General features: G+C 39.5%; 2 protein-coding genes across 3 annotated transcripts; one reads left to right on the top strand and one right to left on the bottom strand.

The window, feature by feature from the left end:
• The first annotated feature begins 895 nt into the window (after window positions 1-895).
• On the top strand, window positions 896-12,488 carry LOC105398565 (transcriptional repressor CTCF). Of its 2 annotated transcripts, none has more exons than XM_038121830.2 (15): window positions 896-1,050; window positions 2,714-2,833; window positions 3,062-3,192; window positions 4,852-5,001; window positions 5,339-5,523; window positions 5,757-5,926; window positions 6,275-6,411; window positions 7,061-7,211; window positions 7,463-7,629; window positions 7,955-8,091; window positions 8,362-8,593; window positions 9,267-9,455; window positions 9,714-9,789; window positions 10,514-10,644; window positions 11,703-12,488. In XM_038121830.2, exons 2-15 carry the CDS (start codon window positions 2,716-2,718, stop codon window positions 11,769-11,771), a joined length of 2,043 nt encoding a protein of 680 aa, XP_037977758.1. In that variant the 5' UTR covers window positions 896-1,050; window positions 2,714-2,715; the 3' UTR covers window positions 11,772-12,488. The 2 variants fall into 2 exon arrangements, with proteins under 2 accessions (XP_037977758.1, XP_037977759.1); XM_038121831.2 differs by lacking the exon at window positions 896-1,050 and adding an exon at window positions 1,076-1,497.
• An 8,463-nt stretch (window positions 12,489-20,951) lies between these two features.
• LOC125491271 (uncharacterized protein K02A2.6-like) lies at window positions 20,952-21,299 on the bottom strand. The gene has a single exon (XM_048632819.1). It carries the CDS (start codon window positions 21,297-21,299, stop codon window positions 20,952-20,954), a length of 348 nt encoding a protein of 115 aa, XP_048488776.1.
• Between the last annotated feature and the right edge of the window lie 4,205 nt (window positions 21,300-25,504).

The raw sequence follows: 25,504 nt of genomic DNA, 5'->3' as shown, positions 1-25,504 counted from the left end.
CGGCATAGTTGGAAACATATTATTTTTTCCCTCATCACTTTATGTCCTCTAGAGGGTGCTATATACATTTGAATGTGACGGCACATATTCCTTAACCATCACGCAATCAATACGCTTCTAACGATACCTTATACATCAAAATCTATCAAGCCGTTTAGGCTACAGGAGGCCATAAAGAAACAGACAAACATACATACATAAAAACATACAATCGAATAACATTACCCTCCTCCTTCGGCAGTCGGGTAAAAAGGATGGCGTTGTCATACAGTCAGAAGAGTTTTTGCCACAATGCTTATAAGGTTTTAACCGCTTAGATATTTTTGTCAGTACAAAAATATAATTAGGTAAAAAAAACTTTTTTTGTTTTAGAATCTTTAGTGTATGTACTTCAAAAAAGTAGGTATTTTTAGATTTATGAAGCCGCCTTTTTTTAAAAAACATATGATAAACTCAAAAAAATATACGCTCTATTCCGCCGGCGACAAATCTACGAGTGAATGTTTTGGTGGGCGCGGCTCGCGGCTCGGCGCGGCTCTCGCATCGTTCTTTGTGCAAGGTTGAACAAAGTTCACAATCGAATGGATACAACTCGGCGTTCATATAGTGTGTGGATGATGACGGATTAGTCCACGGATTGGTACGGCTCCGGGCTTGGCTCGCGGTGCGTGTAGTGAATAGGGGGCTTTTTTTACTGTTTTTAGTTTATTTCAGAGACCTACTACACAGTTTATTTCAAATTTATTTGCTATATTGACAATTTATTGCCCTTGAGGTTTAAACAAAAAAGATCGTTTTTGTTGTCCAATAAAATATTATGCTGGCTCGCCACTTGGCTATTTGCCACGCCATCGCCAACACAAAAATCCTTCGGAAGAAATATTTATTTAGTGTGGCAACATTAATTAGCATCGAAAAAAAGTTGTAGTTTCGTTTTTTCACGCGTCGGCCATTTCGGCTCGGCGTCACCACTATCGCATTTATTGAATTGATCGAAACGCCCTCGTTGAGAAAATTTCGAAGCTCTTCTTGAGGAGTTTAGGCTTTTAGGTAATATTTAATTACAAATAGCAGTTTTGATTCCTTAAGTGTGTGTTTTATGTGTTTTTTCGACTGTTTCGTGGACGTTTTTATCTTATGTAGCGGAGGTATATCGGTCTGCACACTTCTATTTTACCAAGACGGGCATAAGACGGGTAGACTACAGCGCCGTCTGTGATGTATTTTTTCTTGTTTGATACAGTGGCGGTATTTATTTATTGTTAACTTTACATGTAATATTTGTGTGTCCGAACCGTGCGTGAATCTTTTACGATTTCTGTTCTCGCCTGCAACGTTCTTAAAATGGCGGACATATGTAATCAATAATCATTGTAACCAGTCAATAATTCAAAGCCAAGCGTATCGTTTGTGTCCACCTGGTAGCAGTGATACTAAGATTTCCATAGCATAGCGACATTTCTTCCACAAGTTGTTAGTGATTTATTTGACACCTGGGTAAGAATTTCTAACTATATTTCATGTTCAGCAAAGTAATAGTTTGGTATATACCTACCTAGTTGGCTTATTGATTAGATGCATTAGGAATATGAGGTCTGCTGAATATTTTCTGAACACTCCTTCGGTATTTTCTAAATTCCATACTATTTTACATAGTTGGGTGTTTGCAACTCCTGCTTGTGGATACATAGTAAAATAGTACACTTCATGACATTGAAAGTATTAGATTCAGTGCACTTTGAGTCACTCTTTCTACATGCATTCTCATGAATATGACTGAATATCTATACCTTTAAGTGAAGAGAACTGCCAATAAGATGATTCTAAAACTTCATGTGTTATTTGGTAAAGCTTGCTGTCTGTTACTCTCCCGTCTCCTAATGCATTCTTGTAAATATTGCATTTATTATAAGTGATGCTCAATTTGAAGCTCTTTTAAAAAAAAACTGTTGCTCTTTTGTGTTATTTATTGTAATTGATAATACTATATTCCTATTATCAAGCATAGTCGAGCTAGCTTAACAGTGATTGTAACTGATCAGCAAGGAGAAGCTGGTTGAAGTTAAGCAATGCATGGCACTTCAAGTAATTGCTTTCTGGGTGCTTCCGTGCTGCGGACAGCATATCTAGCCGTGGGTGGGTGCTATTTTGGCAGCAGTCATAAAGCCTAGTCAGAGGCTTTCTACTGTCACTTACACATAATTTTCTCTGTGTTTCATATTTTGCACTTATGCAGTTCTCACAGAATACTCTAATGTTATGCAATTTTTATTACAATAATGCTCTACTTTGAAAATATATAGGAACCCATAGGTACATTTGTAGGTATATTATGTATATTTTCAGAGTAACCCATCTTTATTGTATTTCAACCACCGGTAAAAATTTTCTTTGGTTAAGGTTCCACATAATTACTTATTCTTTTTTGTATCAATCACTACTAAATACTTGTTTTACTAAAATAAACTCTAATAAACAAACAAATTAATAAAAACTTCAATATTCATATTAAAAAAAATGAATTGTAGAGTACAAAATTATTTTAACATTATCATGCTTCCACCATCACTACTTTAGCTATTCTAGGATGAATATAGTTCTTCCTAATCTTTAACCTTTGTAACAATAGGTAAACCACAGATGGTCCACTCCCATAATTTTAAGAATGAGGAATTGCAACTTTAGTTAATAATTCAATAAAAAATATTTACAGCCATGGCTCCTCCAAAGCCGGAGGTGAAGGTTGAAGTGGACAATCGAGGGATGCTCCACACATATCTAGACAACATGGGAGCTGAGCAGGATGGAGAAGATACCACTACAGTCATTGCAGGTGATTTCCTCTCTAGGCTACTTAACATTAGCATATGGGTTTTTAAATACATATCTTAGATACAATCATAAGAGCCATGGTGGTAGTGGTGTAACCGATACTGGATAAGATCACTCACCCTCACAGGCAAATGGTGGTGTGGGTTCAAATCCTGGCAATGGATCAATAAATTCCGGAAAGATAAGCAATTCAATTGTAGAATATTACATATTTTTTATACATTGACAGTGAATGGTGAAGAAGAACCAGATACAGGTGTGACTTATTTTGTGGATGAAGAAGGTCACTACTACTACCAGCCATCAGGAGACAATCAGAACATTGTCTCCTTGCCTGGGGGCCTGCCCGACGATGCTGAGGTGAGTTTCATTGCTGAGGCGAATATTATATTATTGTATGTTAATCGCGAATTAAGATTCATTGGCTTTGCTGCACTTGAAAATATTAGTAGTCATGGTGACTTTATAATTTAGTGTGATCTGAGGGTTGTGTAAAAGGAGCTACTTGATTCATAGTCCAGTCAGCGACTGACAAGTAATTTCACCACAGTGACTAACCCTAGTCCAGCTCTAGATAGATAGACGAGTGTGGCCGGGTCGAGTGTGGAATGGGACGAATCTGGCTGGACCCTAGATAACAGGTGGAGAATGGTTGAAAGTACCTATATACATTTACAAATATATCATACATATTTTCACACCTACATTATATGGCACATTGTATTTTAAAAATGTTTCGGGTCTTTTTTCTATCTCTTGTCATGATGATTAGCTATAATATACCTGCACTTCCAATTTTCCAGTGCTTCAGCTTGTGTTGGTAAAAGACCCAAGTCTTTATTTAGTCTTCAATTCGAAACTTGAATCCTTATTCAAATGAAGGTCTCGTAAGTCACATGAGTTCCGCATCGGACGGAATCAGATGCGTGTACATTTACGCATGCCGCACGGCGCCGAACGTATGCCGAAGGAGCCATACTGATTCGTTCGGCGGTATGTGACTATTGATTATTTTTTTTGTTTCAAATTTGTATAATCCATTGAGACGGAGTTGGAGACTTTTACCAACAATAGCTTCAGCTGCTGTGCGAATAAATCTCATTGCCCATTCAGACTTTGTCAAGTAGCAATAAAAAATTCCACCTGATATTGAGTTTCCATACGTCACTGGAACTTTTTCATTGCTTGTGAGTGTAATACATGTAGTTTGTTTCCATTGAGAGATACTTACTCTTTCAATGCTTGTAAACACAAAATTATCACATATTATTTAGAACAGTAGCGATTTTTTATGGAATTTTGATTTGATGCTAGTTATTTGCAACTGTTCATAATAATGAACCTACCAAAATGCCGCCATGTATTATTAAGTGCTCCTCTACATAAACACAATACGATGTCGCGTCGTGTCACTAGAATACCTACGAGTGGGAAGGATACGCGACGTCGTATCGTGTTTATTTGTCCCGGCCCTTATAGCGATTTTAATATATCTTCTGTAGTGTGTGGAGCAATTTCATGTAATGATATGTATTGAAGTTTGCGATACAAAATGTTATTTACGGTAGTTCCCGCCAAGTCGAACATAACAGAACGGCACGCCCGTATCATCATTTTCGCTAAAATGCAATTTTTCATTCATAATTTCAATCACCAATCCTATCCTACGTTATAACGCAATTCCTTAACTACTCTACACTACACTATCTTGTAGTGACTTATCCCTGCTCATGTATATTGATGATCATAACATCCACTAAAAGTATGATTTTTGATTTCACTTCTGTGTTCTTGGTTCTGCTTATCACTTATTTATCTTTGGGTTCAATACTTTTCCATAGGTCCAACGATTTCACTGTGAAGTTCCATTTAGAAAAATATTCACCGCCTTTTAAACAGCGATCGCATTCATAATTTGTGTGCTACAGAACAGTCTCTCATTGAATTGATCATTTACTGGGTAACACTTATTTGGAAATTGTGCTAAAATTATGTTTATGATGACATGTTATTCATCAGCCAATGGAAGAAGATGAAAATCCAATCATGGTAGAAGGCAGTGAAGCTTACCAAACAGTCACGCTGGTGCCTTCTGAAGCGCCTAATGGAGACGTCAGCTATGTGCTTGTGGTGCAGGAAGACAACAAAGCTCTCATCAAAGTTGATCAGGTAAAATTGCTTTATCTGGGAATTAAATTAACTTAGTCCTAGCATGAATTGGATCAGGCTGTAAAATCTTTTCCAAACAAAACTGTTTCTTCATTGGACTTTCATCCCCTTATTATAAAACTTAGACTAAAGATTTTACTTTAGAACAGGTTATAGATTTCAGAGATTTCATACAAATCAGTAGTCTAAAGCGAGCTTCAAACTGGAACTATTTATTCTTCATTTCAATTTATTCATCGTAAATTATTTAAGTACCTAAGGTGATTGTAATAACAATAGCAGCAAGTAAATCGTTGTAGGTATTTTTGAAAACTAATGGATAAAATTCGTCCTTCAGAATGAAACTGAAAAAACCGAGGGTGATGACGTTTACAACTTCGAGGATGAAGAGGCAGAAGGCGAGGAGGAACAGTCCGAGGAGGATGACGAGGACGAGGAGCTGATCAAGAAGAAGCTGAGGAAGTCCAAGAGCAGCCGCCCTCACTTCACTTGCAGCTTCTGCTCCTACACAAGCCCGAGGAGGTTAGCTTCTGATAGAAAATAGAAATCATCGGCCGTAGCACAACGGTTGATGGCAGTTTCATTTCAATAGAAATGTAAATGAATACTGAGATTAAAGCTATTGGTACTGGCTTTAAACTAGCTGGTGGCAATGGTCCTTTCTGTCTGGATGTTCTGGAATTGGTAGATATTGGCAGTTCTATCTATAATTTTAGTATTTATATTATGTAAGTAATACATGTTTTGTTCTTCAGGTACTTGCTTCTCCGCCACATGAAATCTCATTCCGAGGAGCGTCCGCATAAGTGTAATGTATGTGAGCGTGGATTCAAGACTCTGGCCTCTTTGCAAAATCATGTCAACATGCACAATGGTGTCAAACCACACATATGCAAGTATTGCAACAGCCCGTTTACTACTTCAGGTAAGTTGCGAGAACAATACAAAACACTAAGGATGCATTCCCAGCAGGTAAACTGATCACTACTAGTGATAAGCTCTTAACGCTGCAAAGTGAGCGCATAATCTGCAAACTAAATCGCCGTTAGCACAATCGACGGCTAGCAGTTTGCCCACTGGGACTGCAGGCTAATGCTATTATCCTACCTAAGCCCAAACTTCAAACTTCTACGCAATTTCATTTCGGCCAATCACAAGGCTGCATATCATACTTAAGTTTGCTCAACTGTCAATCAGTTATGAGTTCTCTAGTTAATCTGCATTATCACATCCCATACAGTATATTCAGACAGCTGTGCATATCTGTTTGCAGGCGAGCTGGTCCGCCACGTGCGCTACAAGCACACCCACGAGAAGCCGCACAAGTGCACCGAGTGCGACTACGCCTCGGTGGAGCTGAGCAAGCTACGTCGCCACGTGCGCTGCCACACCGGCGAGAGACCGTACCAGGTACACTCACCTTAATGTAACGACCTACGCCTCGGTGGAGCTGAGCAAGCTACCACACCGGCGAGAGACCGTACCAGGTACACTCACCTTAATGTAACGACCTACGCCTCGGTAGAGCTGAGCAAGCTACCACACCGGCGAGAGACTGTACCAGGTACACTCACCTTAATGTAACACCCGCGAGAACTACAACCACCGCTTCACGGGTCTGTTATCGACGATGATAAACTCGTTTAGTGCGCGTTTTACCAATCACAGTTCCGTATTTATGGCGATATAGTGACGTTTATCTACGTCGATAACGAACCCGTGCAGCGGCAGCAGGCAGGCGACTGGGAACCGCCCGCCCATGATATAAAAGACCAGTGCTATTCTGTGTCTGAGCCCAAGACAGCTGAGCCAGCGATGGAATTAAGTGTAGTTGAGCAGATAGTTCCATAAGTAGTTTACACTTTTGCACGGAATGTATGAATAGGCAGTCAGTTTGACAAAAGTTTATGGCTGCTTCTAGAGCTGACTACTGAACTATCAAAGAGTGTTGAAAGAGAAACACCTTATGAACATGTATATCTAATACGAAAGTCCAAGTAAAGCGGATTTTACCTTTTTCGAGTCTTTACCGCCCAATAACTAAATGGTTTTGTTCCAGTGCCCGCACTGCACGTACGCGTCGCCGGACACGTTCAAGCTGAAGCGCCACCTGCGCACGCACACCGGCGAGAAGCCATACAAGTGCGAGCACTGCTCCATGTGCTTCACGCAGTCCAACTCGCTGAAGGCGCACAAGCTCATTCACAACAGTAAGCTCTTACTCTAATACTGGGGCACACTAACGGGAAATAATGGGACATTAATCGTAGGTGTAATTTGTACATTAAACAAATGATTAAAGGTATATCTTTCATTGTTTAATATCATAAATTTAATTTTGTCAGCAAACACTATGATAACTCGACCGTATCAAACCCAATCTCAGTACACATATTTATCACATTGCAATATTGAGTCGGTGTTGCTTTCCGAGAACCGTCCTGACCGTACGTGTAATCAGTTTCAGCAAAGCCAGTGTACGCGTGCGAGCTGTGTCCCACCAAGTGTGGCCGCAAGACGGACCTGCGCATCCACGTGCAGAAGCTGCACACCTCCGACAAGCCGCTGAAGTGCAAGCGTTGCGGGAAGACCTTCCCGGATCGCTACTCTTGCAAGATACATAACAAGGTGAGCACATTATCATCATCATCACGACACACCACTGCCGGGGCACGGGTCTTCCAACGAAGGAATCGTTTAGGCCGTTGTTTGTGGTGGACACCACACAAGTTTTTTTTGGTGAGTGAGGTATCTCGGAGCTCATGGGTTACAGTCAGCAAATGAGATCAGTGACCAATCCTAACTCACACTTTCTTATTTAACCCTTTTGATAAATTCTTCACAGAAATCACACAGACTGACTATTGTTAATTTATACTAACTGTTACACCGCTTTTGCGCTCAACTCCTCGATTTATATGAGGCATTATAACTATTATTTTTTGTTACACAGACTCACGAGGGCGAGAAGTGCTTCAAGTGCGACTTCTGTCCTTACGCGTCCACCACCATGCGCCACCTCAAGTCACATATGCTCAAGCATACAGATGAGAAACCGTTCAATTGTGAACAATGCGACCAGTCCTTCAGGTAAAATCCTGCTAAACATAATGCCCAGTAATTCGTCCATTTTGTCAATTTTTTTATCATTCGGACGACTACCGTTTTAATAGACATTTTTAATCTGTTAAGATACTTAAGATCTTAACCAGTCAGTTTAGTAGTCCATAGTGAGTGCCCAGTAAGATTACTCTAGGTTGAATGTTCAGTTTCACTGAGCATAGATATTGGCTAATTGTTAATTCGTATGTAAAATATATAAATATCCTGAATAAAACAATAAAAACATTGAACCCACAGGCAGAAGCAACTGTTGAGGCGGCACCAGAATCTTTACCACAATCCGGACTATGTCCCGAAGCCTCCCAAGGAGAAGACTCATGTTTGCCGCGAGTGCAACCGCCAGTTCGCTCACAAGGGCAACCTGATCCGGCACCTGGCCATACACGACCCGGAGTCTGGCCACAAGGAGCGCGCACTCGCGTTGAAGATTGGCCGCCAAAAGAAAATCAAATTCATTGATGGACCTTTGGTAAGTGCAACTGGCATTTTAATGAAATTGCTCTTGATAAACAATCAATTCACGCTTTAGTACATATGATGAAATTAAAAGGAAAACTATCTCAGGTATGTAGACTTGTACGGAACCCTCAGTGCGCGAGTCCAACTTGGAGTAGGCCGGTTTTTTCTCTGTAACTGACGGTTGCCGCGATAAGGCCGCCTATTGTTCATTGTTTCTAGTTTAAGTATTTTATCTATTCAATAATTTACGGAGGCTTCTGTAGTCGAGCGGGCCTCGGTGATCGTAACTGATCACTGAGGTTAAGCAATAACTGTCACGGTCAGTCATCGGATGGGTGACCGGTTTCAAGTGGTTCTTTTCTGGACGATTCCGAGCTTCGGACGGCACGCTAAGCCGTGGGTCCCGGTTGCTGATTCGGCAGCAGTCGTTAAGCCTAGTCAGAGGCCTTCAGGCAGCTTGAAAACATCTGACAGTCGGGTTGCCCAACTTACCCGACAATTCTCTCAGCACAAGCTTGCTTACTTTGGGGTCCACCAATCCGCACTAGGCCACCGTGGTGGAGTAGGCCTAAAAACCCTTCCTTCATTGGAAGGAGACCTGTGCCCCAGCAGTGAGGATGTAATGGGTCGTGATGAATAATTTTGGTGATCAATAAACATGTATTCTATCACCGTGTCCACAGCAAGCGACGGTGCAATCCTCCAACCTGTCTTCATCGTCGTCGTCGGAGGAGGAAGATGAGGAGGAGGAGGAGGACGAGGAGATGTCGGAGCCGACGATGCTGAAGCTGAACGTGGGCGAGGCGGACCTGAAGCGCGGCGAGCTGGTCACCGTGGCCGACGGCGACGGGCAGCAGTACGTCGTGCTTGAGGTCAGTTTGTACATTATTACTAGGTGGTCCCGCGAGCATCGCTTCGCCTTAAGTTTTCCCCTGGGAATTCCCAGTTAAACTGACGGACTTTCATCCCCTATTTTACCCCTTTAGGGGTGAGTTGCTGAAAATCATTTCTTAGTGCCCACCTATACCTACTACCTAAGGAACCTGTGCCAAATTTCATGATTGTACGTTCATATTTGTACGACTATCGATCGACGACGCGTTAATAAAACGTGTTTTATTTTATTTTAGGTGATTCAGCTGGAAGACGGCAGCGAGCAACACGTCGCCGTCGTCGCGCCGGACTCGCACTACGCACAGATACCAGGTACGTTGACACTGATCACTAGCCGGATCCAAGGAATTAAGTACGTATAATTATGTTAAATTCCTTGGATCGCGTGATCGGTTTGTGGAGATCCGGCTATTTATTGAATTGGGTCAAAGAGCTATACTTTGTAAACTATAGCATGATTCGTATATTATAACGTTTGATGATCCTTATGCTTGATGAATAAAGTTTGTTTTAAAACCAAAAATGTATGATTTTGTCAGCCGTCATAGTGTTCATGATATATTTTACAAAGTATAGTCCAGAAGGAGCGATGAAGAGCAAAATCGTAGGCAGATACTGAGTGCCAATATATCGTGTCCACAAGCGGGAATTCAATAGCCGCGCACCCGCCGGCCGCATGCCTCGGCGAGGAACGTTGAGAACGCCTTGTAATTTTCGGTCTGTTTGTACGTGCCCTCGGGAACGACCATACAGACAGGGAATTGGATCGCGTTCTGAATGTGCATCGCTGAAAAAAATATTAAGTACACCTCCTATTTTTTTTTCCTTACTTCCGGTCACGATAAATAGGCATTGTGAGCAGAAACAATTGGAAATGTTGCCTTTTATTACATGTATTCTCTTATAATCAACCCACTTATGGCAACATCAGCCAAGAATATTTTTACTTTGACTTTGATACTTTTTTATTTAGGTTTAGCCAAATTTGTTTGATAATATTTCACTTTAGCATGATTTTGTTTCGATTTTGTTTAAGACAATGATGATGATGAACCCGTAGAAGAACGGATACGGCATCGTGAACCTTCCAAATCAAAGGGGTCTAAGAATAAACAAAACAAGGCCATCAAACTGGAGAAAGATGTTGATTCCTGCTTTGGGTTTGATGTAAGTTATGTTCTTTTATATTACAACTATCATTTCTATTGCCTTCATATTTTGTATTAAAATATTTTTTTATTACTTATTTCTAGAACTGCCATTTACGCATTGTGTAATCATGTGGTAATAAATAATGAAACGACACATAATATGTCAGTGCGCCCGCTTCTCACAATGTGAGAAGCGGGCGCTTACCTGACTGGGCTACCACCGCTCAATGGACAACATTTCAAAAAACTAAAGCTGCTATAAATCGAAAACCATTTTGAGATTTAGCTCTAAAGGCCACAAAAAAAATGTTTTTGTATTTTTTGGATGTATCATTTTCGAGAAAATCATAAAATAGTAAAAAAGTGCTGATGACGTCATGCATCAGGTGCGATGCATTTTGATGATCAAAGCCCATAGATTTAAAAACAAAGTAACTGTCACTTTAATTTTTGATTGACGTTGACGTTTTATCGTGACGTTGTTGTTTATTTGGGTCATTTTCATTAATTCTGTTCTGACACTTTCTGACTATTTTTTTTATTTATTATTAAGAGATGACCTCTATATATTATGTCTCAGAGCATGCCACCGCCTACACAGTTGAAAAAATGCTTCTGCTTATTTTTTTACATGATAAGTACCTACTTTCCATCATCAGAAATATCAATGTCATTTGAAAATGACCCATTTGTTGGTTGGCATGTAAACAAAGTTTAAATGTCACTTGTCAGTGTCATTTATGTTTTTTTTCGAGACTCCGGCAATATACAAAAATAAAAATTGAGCCTAATATGTAACGTCACTTCCGGTTTTAAAATAATTAACTTTAAAGTTAAAAATAACATGCAAAAATTAATGTATATACAAAATAAAAAAATACGGGTCCACTAATTTTCTATAAACTTTCCGAATAGCTAATAAAAATATAGGGTAAAGAAAATGAAATGTTGTCCATTATAATTTTTCAAAATAAATTAACAGTACACGAATAAATAACTACCCATTTAATCTTTATAAACATAATTATATTGGTATTTAATTATTAGTAATTTGAATATTTTCGTTTGATCCAGGAGGAGGAGGCTGAAGAAGAAGAGCAGCCCATGAACTATGAAGAGAAACTTGTCATTCGTTTAGTGTAAATTATTTGGTAAGATGACATTGTTATTATACATATTTGATCGAAGGGTGAAGAGGTATGGGTTACATAATAATCTTGGACATCTTGGTATAGACCTTCTTACATTATAAAAAAATAATGATTTTTGTGTAATATTTTGAATACCATCTTAGCTGTGAAGTAGGAGTATTAACATGTATTTGTATATAAATATTATATATTTAACATTAAATTATGTACTTGATACATAAATAGTATACATGATCTTGATATTTACTTATTTAGGATATCCCTCAACAGAAGGTCAGAGTTGTTGTGGACAATTGTGGCACTTATTATAATTATTCGAAGTTATAAAACAACTTCTAAATTATGGATCACAACTAGTTATTATAGGACCTAACTGGTTTATTTACAAAGTAAACAGGTTTCTTATTTGCAGTTTTTTTGCAATTGTTTTATACTTAATTCAATAAAATAAATGTTAGTAGACGTTAATGGTTATTTCAATTAATTGTAGAATGTGTAATGTACATTCATAGTTCCATAGGTATTTTTGTGACTATACCTAATATGATAAGTATTTGTTATTGGTTAATGTAAGGTTACCATGGTGTTATAAAAACACCAGGTGTAAATGTGTGATGTGGCTATGTGCATCTTGACAGGAAAAAGCCAACATTATTGACGGGCCTCAGGCAAATTTATCGTACAATTAAACAAAATGAAAGCAAAAAAATACACTTAACGAAACATGGTTGACAGTGGTGGTGGTTAACTCAGATTTAACTAAATATTGTAATATGTAGTTGTTACCCTAGTGGTTCAACCTAGGTAAAGAACTGTGCATTTCATAACGACTATGTGGTAAAAACTTGAATTACAAATTGGTGCTAATTTCTTCTATTATGCGTAAAACACGATGCACCAAGAAAAAAAGTCTCTTACTTACCTTAAACAAGGTAAATATCATTAGGCTCTTGGTTTAAGGATTAAACTTTTCATCCCTTTTTCGGGCAATAACCAAGGCAAGGCATTTTCATTTATAGATTGGGCATTGGCTCTAAATACCAACTACACGTATATAAACTATGTACGTATGAATTACACCCTTTCTTTTAAACTATAGCGGTTGTTATAAGTGGTATTGAAACTGAAGAAGAAAAACGTATTTGTAAAAACCTAATAATGTTTCCGTTTTTCGAGGCCTTTTTATTTCGATAGTGTATTGTATTTATCAAGTTATTGTGAGTACTTATTTTTTCATTATCAATAGGATCTGGTATGAGAAAAATAAACATTGATGTGAATACAGATATTAAAAGTTTGTCAGTTGAAGTTATAAAAATTAAGATATTTTCTTAAAACCTCTGTATCGGGTAGCCATTAGTAGAGATAGCGCTTTGTAAATTAAGCGTATTGTTTTGTATTTCTTGTAAGATTTAATTCTTATAGAGTGTTTGGAGACATGATTGTCTGTGGGATAAAAGACTTACTGACATGTATACAGTGACAGTTTGATTTTTTTATCACAGGTATATAGTGCCACAAACTTATCTGTTCCGGTGAGAGCGAACTAAATTGGTCCATATAATCTATGTCAATATGAAATTCATTAGTACAGTAAGTAATGAGGTATGGACCAATTTAGTTCGCTCTCACCGGAACAGATAAGTTTGTGGCACTATACAACTTTTATTTAGTCATCGATGTCGATTCTGAAGGCATAAATCTAATTTTAGAGCTGCCAAAACCTTAATTAGTTTGTTTAAAATTACACTGTCACTATGACATTATACTGTCAGAGCAAGAGACAAACTATTTAATTTTTATTAACTTTGTTATGCAAGTCAACACTAAGGTTGTGTTGACGTAAAACTATTTTTTCGCTAACTCATTTTATAGTTTACAAGCATTAAAATGTCTGCCTTCAGGATCGTAGAATTTTTAAGGCTTCGTCAAACAGAAAGCTTTACTAGCACGCGTCAGAGCGCTAACTTGCGCCGCGCTATGACGCAAAGATGTGTTGTACTTTTTTTTATAGCCTACTTGTTTTGCCACTGCTGGGCAAAGGCCTCCCCTTTTATCTTCCACACCTTTCGATCCTGTGCACCCCCAGCCCGGTAAAATACCGTAGTTTATCGTAGTAACGCTTATGTTTGGCGAAGCCTTTAGTCACAAACACTCTTATAGAATAAGAATTTTGGTCCTCAAACACCCATAAAATGAGTAACGTACACACACATTTGGCATTGTACAATGGTACAGATTAGCATTAACTTTGCATCAAAGATTAAACCATACTGTTGTAATTTAAACATTTTAAGTAAAATAATGTTGTTACTGTAAACCAAAATTAAATGAATATTCAGACAACATTTTTAATCGTAATTGTCGTCTAGTATATCTGTATAATTTATGTTAAATGTATGTACATATTCATGAAATATAACCTACTTAGTAAATGGATATGATTTCTTCTTTCATTTGTCATTTTAGATTAAGGCCCTGTTTCACAATGTCTGGTTCGTGCCTACCTGATAAAAAACATGCTGTCACTGTCAAAAAAATAATAACAGAGAGTGACTATACTGTGGCAAGTTACTTGGCGACCCTCCTTGCGGGGTGAAAGAAGTGGCGGGGGCGAGGTAGCACGACATGCTACACACGTAGAAAAGTGTGCCCGGATTAATCTCGCGATAGCTTGTATCTATTTCTGGCGTAAGTAAAATTTTATTCTATGAGTGTTCCCGTAAATGTCATATTTAGCTTAAAATTTATAGTTTGACAGCATTAAAATTTGAATGGACCTTCAGAATATCTGCCAATTTGAATTTATTTATGTAAAAGTGTTTTATTTTATAAATCAATTTCCATGTCACTTTCATGTTCACTCTCTGTTTGAACTTGTTCATCGTCGTCGTCATCCTCATCTTCATCATCGTTTTCACTAACGTCAATTATAAATCTAAGACAAAAACCAAAAAACATTATACCTACTTTGAAGTATAATGTACTAGAGTACGCCAGTCATATTAGTTCAGTGTACACCTATAATATTATATGTTTAATTTACATTAAATTATAAATAAACAATAACATACCTGTCCAATACATCGTCAAATACTCTATCAGATTTATAATATTCGTCTTAATTTTTTATGACATGGTCGTCACAATTTCTCCACTTTTCAGGCGAATAATTAGAGAAAAGCAACTCTAACTCTTTTATCTCTTTATCTAAGTTAGAGTCAATCGACGTTCTTGCGAGCTCACCTTTCACGTACCCCCACACAAGTTCAATAGGATTTAATTCCGGGTGGTATGGGGGTAGGCGAAGCACGATATGACCATTTTCTTTCAAAATTTCATCAATTTTGTAATTTTTCTCTGTGTTTTGCTCATTAATTACTTTCATTAAATCACATAAATTTTGGTTGCTTTCCTAGTTACAAGAACTGACAACTGACGCACTGTCATATGGACTCTTCGTCTTTGATGTTTACTTTTTCGTATCTGACTGCGCAGTACCAACCTTTAGCCGCGTAGCATGACTGATCCGGTACGCTGTTCTACAAGAAGCCCCTATATTGAGACATTATACGATTTGTGGTTTTTAACGTTATTTTTTCATTCGTCAAGTCGCGCGCCTTAGAATCGCGCGCCACGCGCGAGTTGCCCCTCTCGTATTTACCTACTTTTTTTTGTCGTCAACTCGCTCGACTGTGAAAATATGTAGAGTCAGCCACAAAAGTTATAATTTATTATGCTTAAGTAAGGTAACTACTTAAAATGTATAGGGTATTTTATAGGACTTTTGATAGATATTTATAATATAGATTAATTATTAATTGCAATAAAACAACCGACCGTATAATTCGACTTGGCGCTTTATTACTGAAAACCATAGAGTTTGACCATAGACTATAAAGGTCTTACCAAAGAGTATAGAGGGCACGATGCAACGTGCCAGTGCTACGTCTACACAGAGTACACGACATACACATCACTCCTCCACACTAATTTAGAAACATGTTAACAAAGAATTATATGACAATAAAACTACATTTAAAAATAAGACTTATGCTAAAACTTATAACTAACATTCTTATTTCTGGGCCGTAAACACATACAAGGTGGCGATGTAGGTGTTAACGGCCGATCAGTCTGAAGTGGAGGTGTTAACGGCGGATCAGGATGATCTGAGGTGTTCGGATCCAAAATCCCTCGCTTACAACACTCCACAAGCCCCTCCTCCTCCACTATTTGTTCTACGGGCGGGTCGGCTGCGACCGCGCTCGGCACAGGAGCCTCGGTGTGCACTGTTGGAGATGGTAAGGCCAACGGCATGGAAGCTGATTGATACTCGGCGGATCTATTAGCAATGACCGAGCTCCCTGGCGATGATGAAGGTTGACTTACATCTAAGTCACAGCTAGCTACACTCTTAAATAGCTGGTCTATATGTCTTACACATACTTCATTATAATCTATTATATACACACTGTACATTCTATTACCTAAAATTTCTTTAACAATGGACAACATTTCAAAAAACTAAAGCTGCTATAAATCGAAAACCATTTCGAGATTTAGCTCTCAAGGCCACAAAAAAATGTTTTTGTATTTTTTGGATGTATCATTTTCGAGAAAATCATAAAATAGTAAAAAAGTGCTGATGACGTCATGCATCAGGTGCGATGCATTTTGATGATCAAAGCCTATAGATTTAAAAACAAAGTAACTGTCACTTTCATTTTTGATTGACGTTGACGTTTTATCGAGTCGTTGTTGTTTATTTGGGTCATTTTCATAAATTCTGTTCTGACACTTTCTGACTATTTTTTTTAATTTATCATATAAAATGGTTAGTACTTATTAAGAGATGACCTCTATTTAATATGTCCCAGAGCATGCCACCGCCTACATAGCTGAAAAAATGCTTCTGCTTATTTTTTTACATGATAAGTACCTACTTTGTATCATCAGAAATATCAATGTCATTTGAAAATGACCCATTTGTTGGTTGGCATGTAAACAAAGTTTAAATGTCACTTGTCAGTGTCATTTATGTTTTTTTTCGAGACAAAGCAATAGACAAAAATAAAAATTGAGCCTAATATGTGATGTCACTTCCGGTTTTAAAATAATTAACTTTAAAGTTAAAAATAACATGCAAAAATTCATGTATATAAAAAATAAAAAAATACGGGTCCTCTATTTTTTTATAACCTTTCCGAATAGCTAATAAAAATATAGGGTAAAGAAAATGAAATGTTGTCCATTCCCTTTTTCCAAACCCCTTTTCTCGAACTGTACCAACGTACCCAAACTACATCACCTTCATTAAATTTTCTTTTTGAAACAGGTTGTTTATTTACACATGACTTGTCCTCATTGGGTAAAATTAAGTCTAACCGTGAACGTAAATTTCTACCAAACATTAATTTTGCCGGAGGCTCGCCTGTAGAACAATGTTCTGTATTTCTGTACACAAATAAATAATCCAATAGCCGTTCAGAAATAATTTTCTGCGGTAGATTGTCACCAATAGAGCATTTGATCATTTTTTTACAGATTCTAACAGCATTCTCAGCTTGCCCATTACTGGCTGGATGGTATATGGGTGACGTCATATATTTGATACCGTTATTGGAACAAAATTCCCTGAATTGTGAAGAGTTAAGAGTAGAGTATAGCACTTGCTCGTCCATACAAAAAGAGAAAACGTTTTACTACCCCTAAATATTATCCAATCTCCATGATTTTTTAATATGTTATTGACACAAGGAATAAATAGGTTTATAGGTTTTCCTTTTTTCAAAATTTTCTATAGATTCAAACTTATAGGCACCTCAAATAAAGTTTTTTTTGTGATTGTGACTTTGTTGAATTAAGCCGTTTGTGGATCAATAACAACGTATTTTTTAAAAAAAAGCGAAACCTATAAACCTAGAATATATTAAGCTGAAGCGATTGACACTAAAATCAAAGAGATTGGTTGATATTTAGTTAGTGTAAAACGTTTTCTCCCAAAACCAGAATTTCATCAAGAAAAGTACCTATTGTCAGTCCCGAGCTGCAGTGCTCTCTATCGCACGATTGAGGGTCGGGGGGGGGAAGCAAAGCACACGTACGATAGGGATGTCCATAGTGAAGTCGATAGTAGAGATGGGATCCCGCCTGCGTTATCGATATCTATAGATATACAGGATGTCCCATGTTAAATTGCACATCCGAATCATAGTGACACAACTCGTCATTCTAAACATCTTTTGTTTTAAGACTTTTGATTGTTTGCGAATTTTATTTTTGCTAATTCATATAAACTTGGTTGGCTATGAGATTTTTTACTATAGACATAGACATTAGATTTTTTTTCACGAATTTACAAAAGTCGTAAAACAAAAGTTGTTTAGAATAACAAATTAAGTCACTATAATTTGGATGTGCACTTTAATTTGGGACACCCTGTATATAAAAAGATGTGAATAGGAAAAGTTTAAAGTACTGGTAGGTTTTCAAGCAAAAAAAATGACTAGTGACTATATTATATTTAATCCTCACTCAACATGGATTAGGTTACTTAGGAAATTTTATTTACTTACATCTAAACTAACATAGTTACTTACATAAAAATATAATACTTACTTACTTACTATAAATTGACTTGAGGCCACAAAAGCGAATAATAAAATGTATTCTATGATATAATTACTTAGGTAAGTATACTAAGACATCATCAGCCAATAATCATCCACTGCTGGACATAGGCCTCTCCCAAGGAGCGCCACAACACTCGGTCCTCGGCCTTCCTCATCTAACCACTACGCGCCAGCGGGCAGGAGGGCGTCCCACGCTGCGTTTGCCTGTTCATGGTCTCCACTCGAGAACTCGTCTACCCCAACGGTTCTTCGGCAGATATGACCAGCCCACTGCCACTTCAGCTTGCATATTTTGACAGCTATGTCGGTAACCTTAGTCCTCTGACGGATAACCTCATTTCTGATACGATCCATCAGAGAAAACCCAAGCATAGCTCTCTCCATAGCACGCTGAGCGACTTTAAATCGGTGGACCAGTCCTACCGTCAGTGTCCACGTCTCTGCACCATACGTCATCACTGGCAGGACGCACTGGTTGAAGACTTTTGTCTTCAGGCTCTGAGGAATGGCCGAGGAGAATATGTGACGAAGTTTCCCGAATGCAGCCCAACCCAGTTGGATGCGCCTTGCAGCCTCCTTGTCGAAGTTGCTTCTGCCTAGCCGAATAGTCTGCCCGGTAGACATATTCTTGCACAACTTCGATTGTTGCCTCACTAACGGTGACCGGCTCCGGTTTGATGTGAGCATTGTACATGACTTTCGTCTTGTCCAAGTTCATACCGAGGCCTACACGTCGGGAAGCAGCATTTAGGCCACTTAGCATCCAGCTGAGTTCCTGCAGAGATTCTGCCATAACAACGATGTCTTCCGCGAAGCGGAGGTGTGACATGTACTCGCCATTTATACATATGCCATGTCCTTTCCAGTCCAACGTCTTAAAGACATCTTCCATTGGATTGGTCGGTCGAATGGCGTAGTGGTTAGTGGCCCTGACTGCTATGCCGAAGGTCCCGGGTTCGATTCCCGGCTGGGGCAGATATTTGTTTAAAGACAAATATTTGTACTCGGGTCTTGGGTGTTGATATTTATATTTAATATCTATCTATCTATGTATTTGTGTAGATATATCAGCTGTCCGATACCCATAACACAGGCTCTGCCTAGCTTGGGATCGGATGGCCGTGTGTGAGATGACCCCACATATTATTATTATTTATTATTATTATTGGTGAACAGTTTCGGAGATATCACATCCCCCTGTCTCACTCCACGTTGCAGTTGGATAGGTCTTGTCTTGTGGTCCTGTACTTGGACAGTCATAGTAGCGGCATTGTACAGGCATCTCAACACCTCGATATAGCGCCAATTGATTTGGCATCTCTGCAAGGATTCCAAAACTGCCCAGGTCTCGATGGAGTCGAAAGCTATTTCATAGTCCACAAAGGCTAGACACAAAGGCTGATTATACTCTTCGGTCTTCTGTATAATCTGCCTTACTTTGTGGATGTGGTCTATTGTACTAAAGCCTTTTCGAAACCCAGCCTGCTCTGGGGGCTGAAACTCGTCTAACTTTTGGGCAAGACGGTTCGTGATAACCCTTGAGAACAGCTTGTATACATGGCTTAAAAGCGAGATCGGTCTATAGTTCTTCAGAAGGGTTTTGTCACCCTTCTTAAAGAACAATACCACGACGCACTCAGACCATGCCTCCGGTGTAATGCCATTGTGAAGAACCGAATTGAAGAGCCTCTGGAGCTGTTCGATAATTGCAATACCTCCAGCTTTCAGAAGCTCTGTAGTAATTCCGTCTTCACCCGGAGCCTTGTTGTTTTTAAGCTGCTCAAGGGCTATCCTAATCTCACCTATGTCGACGTCAGGGATGTCGTCAGTATAGTGGCGTATTAGTGGCGCTCTGGAATCGGTGAGCTGAGCCACAGACTTCTGCGCGTGTGAAGCATAAAGTAGAGTAGCATAGACTCATTGCTTATGCTTCTAATGCTAAAAGAAATAAATACTAAGACACCTCAACATCTATAAACAGCCCCGAAACTTTGTTAGTAGGTAGTTATAAACTTATATTTTTACAAAACTATCATATTTTAGATTCACTGCATATATAGATCTAAATAACCTTACATACAAAATGATAGTCCAAGTACCGGCAAAAGGTCTATTTTCCAATCATCAAAAATCCATTTTATGTACTTACCTACTAACTCGTTACTAGGTTGGTAATTACCTAGTTTACCTACATAATAAAATACTTACTCACATGAAATTATTACTAATTACTTATACTTCTTTCTATTTATCTTCAATAATTTCAAGTTTCGCTCACAAGGTCACAAGTCACAACTCACAATCACAACACAGAAATAATAATATGAAGGTAAGACGAAGACACTCCGTGTTTGATCGCAATTTCTCGCCAACCGGCGCGGCGGCGCGGCGGCGCGGCGGCGGCGGTGGCGGCGCGGCAGCGTCCATCGATGTGTGCGTGACGCTACTTGCATGTGTGTGTGCGGTGCCCGGCGCGGGCGAGTGCACGAGCGACAGCAATACTTTTCCTAAATACCTATTTCGCTAGGATCGCGAAGCTATACTCTCCTCTTAATTTTGGCATCATTATCTGAAACTAGCGTATTACAAATTCCAAAAACTGAAAATAAATATTTTAGCTTCGAAATCAGCGCGCTTGTAGTAGTGCCGTTATTCATAAGCAAACATTCTACCCATTTCGAGTAGCTATCCACCACCACGAGGTACACACTCTGTCCTAACGACATGTAGTCGATGTGCACGCGCTGCCAGGGGCCGGCGGGGCGCGGCCAGGGCGCGGGGGGCGCGGCGCGCACGCTCACGCACGTGCCGCACGCGCCGGCGCAGCGCTCGATGTCGGCGTCGATCCCCGGCCACCACATCCGGGCACGAGCATTACACTTCATCTTAACTACACCCAGATGAGTGCTATGAAGCTCCACTAACATTCGTTCTCGTAACGAGGACGGAATAATAACTTTATGACCTCGCAATAAGTAACCATTCTCGTATTGTAGGTCTGCTTTACATCTAAAGTAAGGTAGGACAGACTGACAATGTACTGAACGCGGCCATCCGTGTTGCATGTATTTGATGACAATTTTCAAGACTTCATCATTATCAGTGGCCCTTTTAATATCGTCTAACAACACGGCCGGTGTACTTTCGTCCAGGAATTTCAAAGAAGTGTACATGTCGAACTCTCTGTCTCTCTCGAATAATCCGCTACTACGTTATTTGCACTTGATGTATACTTAACGTGACCATTTATTTTTTTTGTCAGAGCGGGACACCTGCGGATTTATGTTGCAAAAATACCTACTTATTGGTACATAGTACATACTTATTCGTTACAATTTTTATGTAGTTTATGTAGGGAATGAAATCTCGTACGAGATTTCCACCTAGCGAGATCTCGCGAGACCTGGCAAATCACGGGATCTCGCGAGATTGGAAGAATCGCTATTAAAACATAAATGCAAATGCTTATTTTTAGTAAGTACTAGTAACTGACATAATGTTGCTTAGTTATAAAAATAAAGTGACTTTTGTTAAAAAAATGAATGAAAATATTATTTTGTCTCTAACTCCAATAAATAAAATGTTTATCTCATAATTAATACACCTATTACGGCTAATCAGGTCAAATTTATGCAATATTGGCAAAAAGAAACATTGATGTCGATTCTGAAGGCAGAAATTCTAAATTTAGAGCTGTCAAAACCTTAATTTCTTTGTTTAAAATTCGACTCTATGATTGTTTCCGTAAATGTCATTTTATGCTAGCATTTTTTTTAGTTTGACAGCGTTAAAATTAAAATTACTGCCTTCAGAATCGACATCATTATATAAGTATATTTAGTATTTTTAAAATTTATTACTTTACTTTCAACAATTATGAGTAATAGGAACATTAGTTATTGTAAATAAAAACAAAAACTTAACTTCATAAGTTCTTAAATAAATGAGATGGTATTAATCAAATAAAAGAAATTCAAAATTGAAGTCAGATCAAGTTATACGGAGGTACGGTATCAAGGTACGGAAAGTCAAGTAAATTTTGTGAACATTATTTCGATTCTGAAGACATAAATAAATTCTAATTTTAGAGCTGTCAAAACCTTATTGTATTTGTTTAAAATTCGACTCTATATGTGTTTCCGTAATTCATTTTTTTCTGATTTTTATCAAATTTTTTAGTTTGACAGCGTTAAAATTAGAATTTCTGCCTTTCGAATCGACATCATTGGCTTCTCAAAAAACTCATCATGTCGAGAGAATCGTCTGATAGACAACTTCTGATTTTGCATGAAATACACGTCGTCACGCTGCATTTGTCGATCTCGTTATCTCGCGAGATCTCGTACGAAATTTAACGAGTTTCAATCTCGTTAAATATGGCAGGGATCTCACGAGTTCGGGATCTCAGCGGGACGAGATTGCATTCCTTAAGTCTATGTGAGAGGTAAGAAGATATATAATATAGCTGTCTAAAGTGATTAATGCAAAATGTAGGAAATTTAAATAATCGTTTGGCCTGTTTATGAAAGCGGGACATTTTTGCCCTCGCGGGGGACAGCGGGACGGACAGCTTGAAAGCAGGACTGTCCCGCCGAAAGCGGGACGTATGGTCACCTTATGTATACTGAATGACATAGTTATAGGCCGACAGAATAATCGCATATCTCTGCAAACGTAACGCCGTGGTTACCGATATGCCCGAATTTTGATTAAAAATCGATACTAAAGGCCTATGGTCGGTTTGTAAAATAAACGGGTCGCTGCGTCCGTAAAGGTACTGATGGAACCTTTTCACACCGAAGATTATAGCCGTAGCCTCCTTTTGAATCTGGCTATAATTTCGTTCGCTAGCATTGAGAGACCGCGAGCCGTAGGCCAAAGGTCGCTCGGAGCCATCCTGCGCGCGCTGCAGCAGCACGGCGCCCAGCCCGTGCGGGCCCGCGTCCACCGCCAGCACCAGCTGCGCCGCGGGGTCGAAGTGCGCCAGCACTCGCTCGGACGCCAGCTCGCGCCGCACGGCCGCCACGGCCTGCCTCTGCCGCGCGCCCCACTGCCACGCCGCGCCCGCCTTCAACAGCTCGTGAAGTGGACTCATTACAGCCGACGCGTTTGGAATAAAATTCCTGTAATAATTTACAACGCCTAGAAAACGCTTGACCTCTGTGACATTTTTGGGCTCCGGAGCATTTAAAATAGCTTCGACCTTTTTAGGGCAAGTTTGTAGACCATTTTTGTCTATAACATAACCTAAGTAGGTGACACTGTCTTTGAAGAATTCGCACTTGTCTTTTTGTAAACGGAGACCCGAGCTATTCAATCTATGTAATACCTCCCGTAGTCTGGCCAAGTGAGTAGCTTTATTAGGCCCCGTGATGCAAATGTCATCGTACCAGCAACTAACGCCTTCTATCCCGGATAGGACTGTCTCCATCGATTTCTGAAAGATAGCCGGCGCGCTGGCTAGGCCGTACACCATACGGGTGTATTTAAATAAACCTTTACTAGTATTAATAGTTGTAAGCTCTTGGGATGGTTCATTTAGAACGTATTGATTGTACGCGTTTTTTAGGTCTAATTTTGTGTACTTCTCTCCACCTCCTAGTTTTGCGAACACTTCTTCAATGCGCGGTAATGGGTACTTATCGACTAAGAGGTCTTTGTTCAAGGTAACCGAGTAGTCCCCGGCTATGTTGACCTGTCCGTTTTCCTTCAGTACCGGCACAACAGGAGTCGCGTAGTTGGAGTGGTTGACGGGCACTAAAATACCTAAACGCACTAACCTATCAAGTTCCGCTTCAACTTTATCTTTTAAAGCGAATGGTACCGTGCGTGGCTTGAAAAACTTAGGTACGGCATTATCTTTCAATCGAAGGTCAACTTTAAATTTATTGAAAGTACCTAACTCATCGCGCCACAATTCAGGGTATTGTTCCAACAGCGTGCCTACCTCACCATCAGTGTAAATTTTATTTAAATTTGTAGTTAACACTAAGTTAAATGCGGACATGAAATTTCGACCCAGTAATGGCGGGCCGCCATTTTCCACTACAAATATCCTAATCGGTTTTGTCTGACCATTGTATGTAACATTCGTTTCGAAATAGCCCAGGGGAGAAATTTTATGCCCGGTATATAGACACATTGTTATATTACAAGGCAGCAGTTTATACAATGAGAAGTTACTCTTATAGAAACTATCTGAAATTACAGTTGAGCCTGAGCCAGAGTCCAGTTCCATAGTAACATTCTGTTGTCCTACTATCAAGTCTAAAGTAAGCGGTTTATTTGTCACATACCTTATATTAAAGTTCTGGCATTCCTCACACCCCGGGTTATTGTCGTCATTCGTAATATTATTTATTCTTGAGTTTTTATTAGTACACACTTTTCTTAAATGGCCCTTACACTTACACTTTTGACACTTGTAATTTTTAAAACGGCACGTATTTTCTGAGTGGTTCTTCATACCACACACCCTGCACCGGGTCTCTGAGCCCGGGGCGCCGCCGCTGCCGCCGCCGCCGCTGTCTCCCGCGCCTCCGCCGCCAGCGCGGCTTGAGCCGCCGCCGCCGCCGCTGTAGCCGCCGCTGCGACGCGGGCCGCCATCGCGCTGAGACTTAGCATCAAACGCAGCACGGTATATTGGTTCTTCCTTGATGACCAATTTATCAAATTGTTTCGCCTCCCTTGTACACTCCGCTTGCCGCGCCAACTCCAATGCCCGAGCAAATGTTAATCCTGCTGGATTTTGCTCAAACAATTTGTCGCGTTCGGGACCTGAGCCCAGGCCGAGGACGAAACGGTCCCTGAGGTTCGTCTCCAGGGCTGCGCCGAAGTCACAATAGCTTGCTAGACCTCTGAGTCGCGCCGCCCAGTCCCCTAAGCTTTCGCCTGCAGTTCGAGTCGCCCCGTGAAACTTAGCGATGTCCACGAAGGAACATTGTCTAGGCTTGAAGTGAGCGTCGAGTAAAGCCACCAATTCCTCGTAGCTTAACTTATCCACATCGCTTGGATAAGCAAGATTTCGAACTAGACGGTATGATTCATCGGAAAGATGCGTTATGAGAATGGCACTTTTACAGTCTTCTTC

Source organism: Plutella xylostella, chromosome Z (assembly GCF_932276165.1).
Source record: "Plutella xylostella chromosome Z, ilPluXylo3.1, whole genome shotgun sequence".
NCBI lineage: Eukaryota > Metazoa > Arthropoda > Insecta > Lepidoptera > Plutellidae > Plutella > Plutella xylostella.
This window is presented reverse-complemented; position numbering and strand designations above follow the sequence as displayed.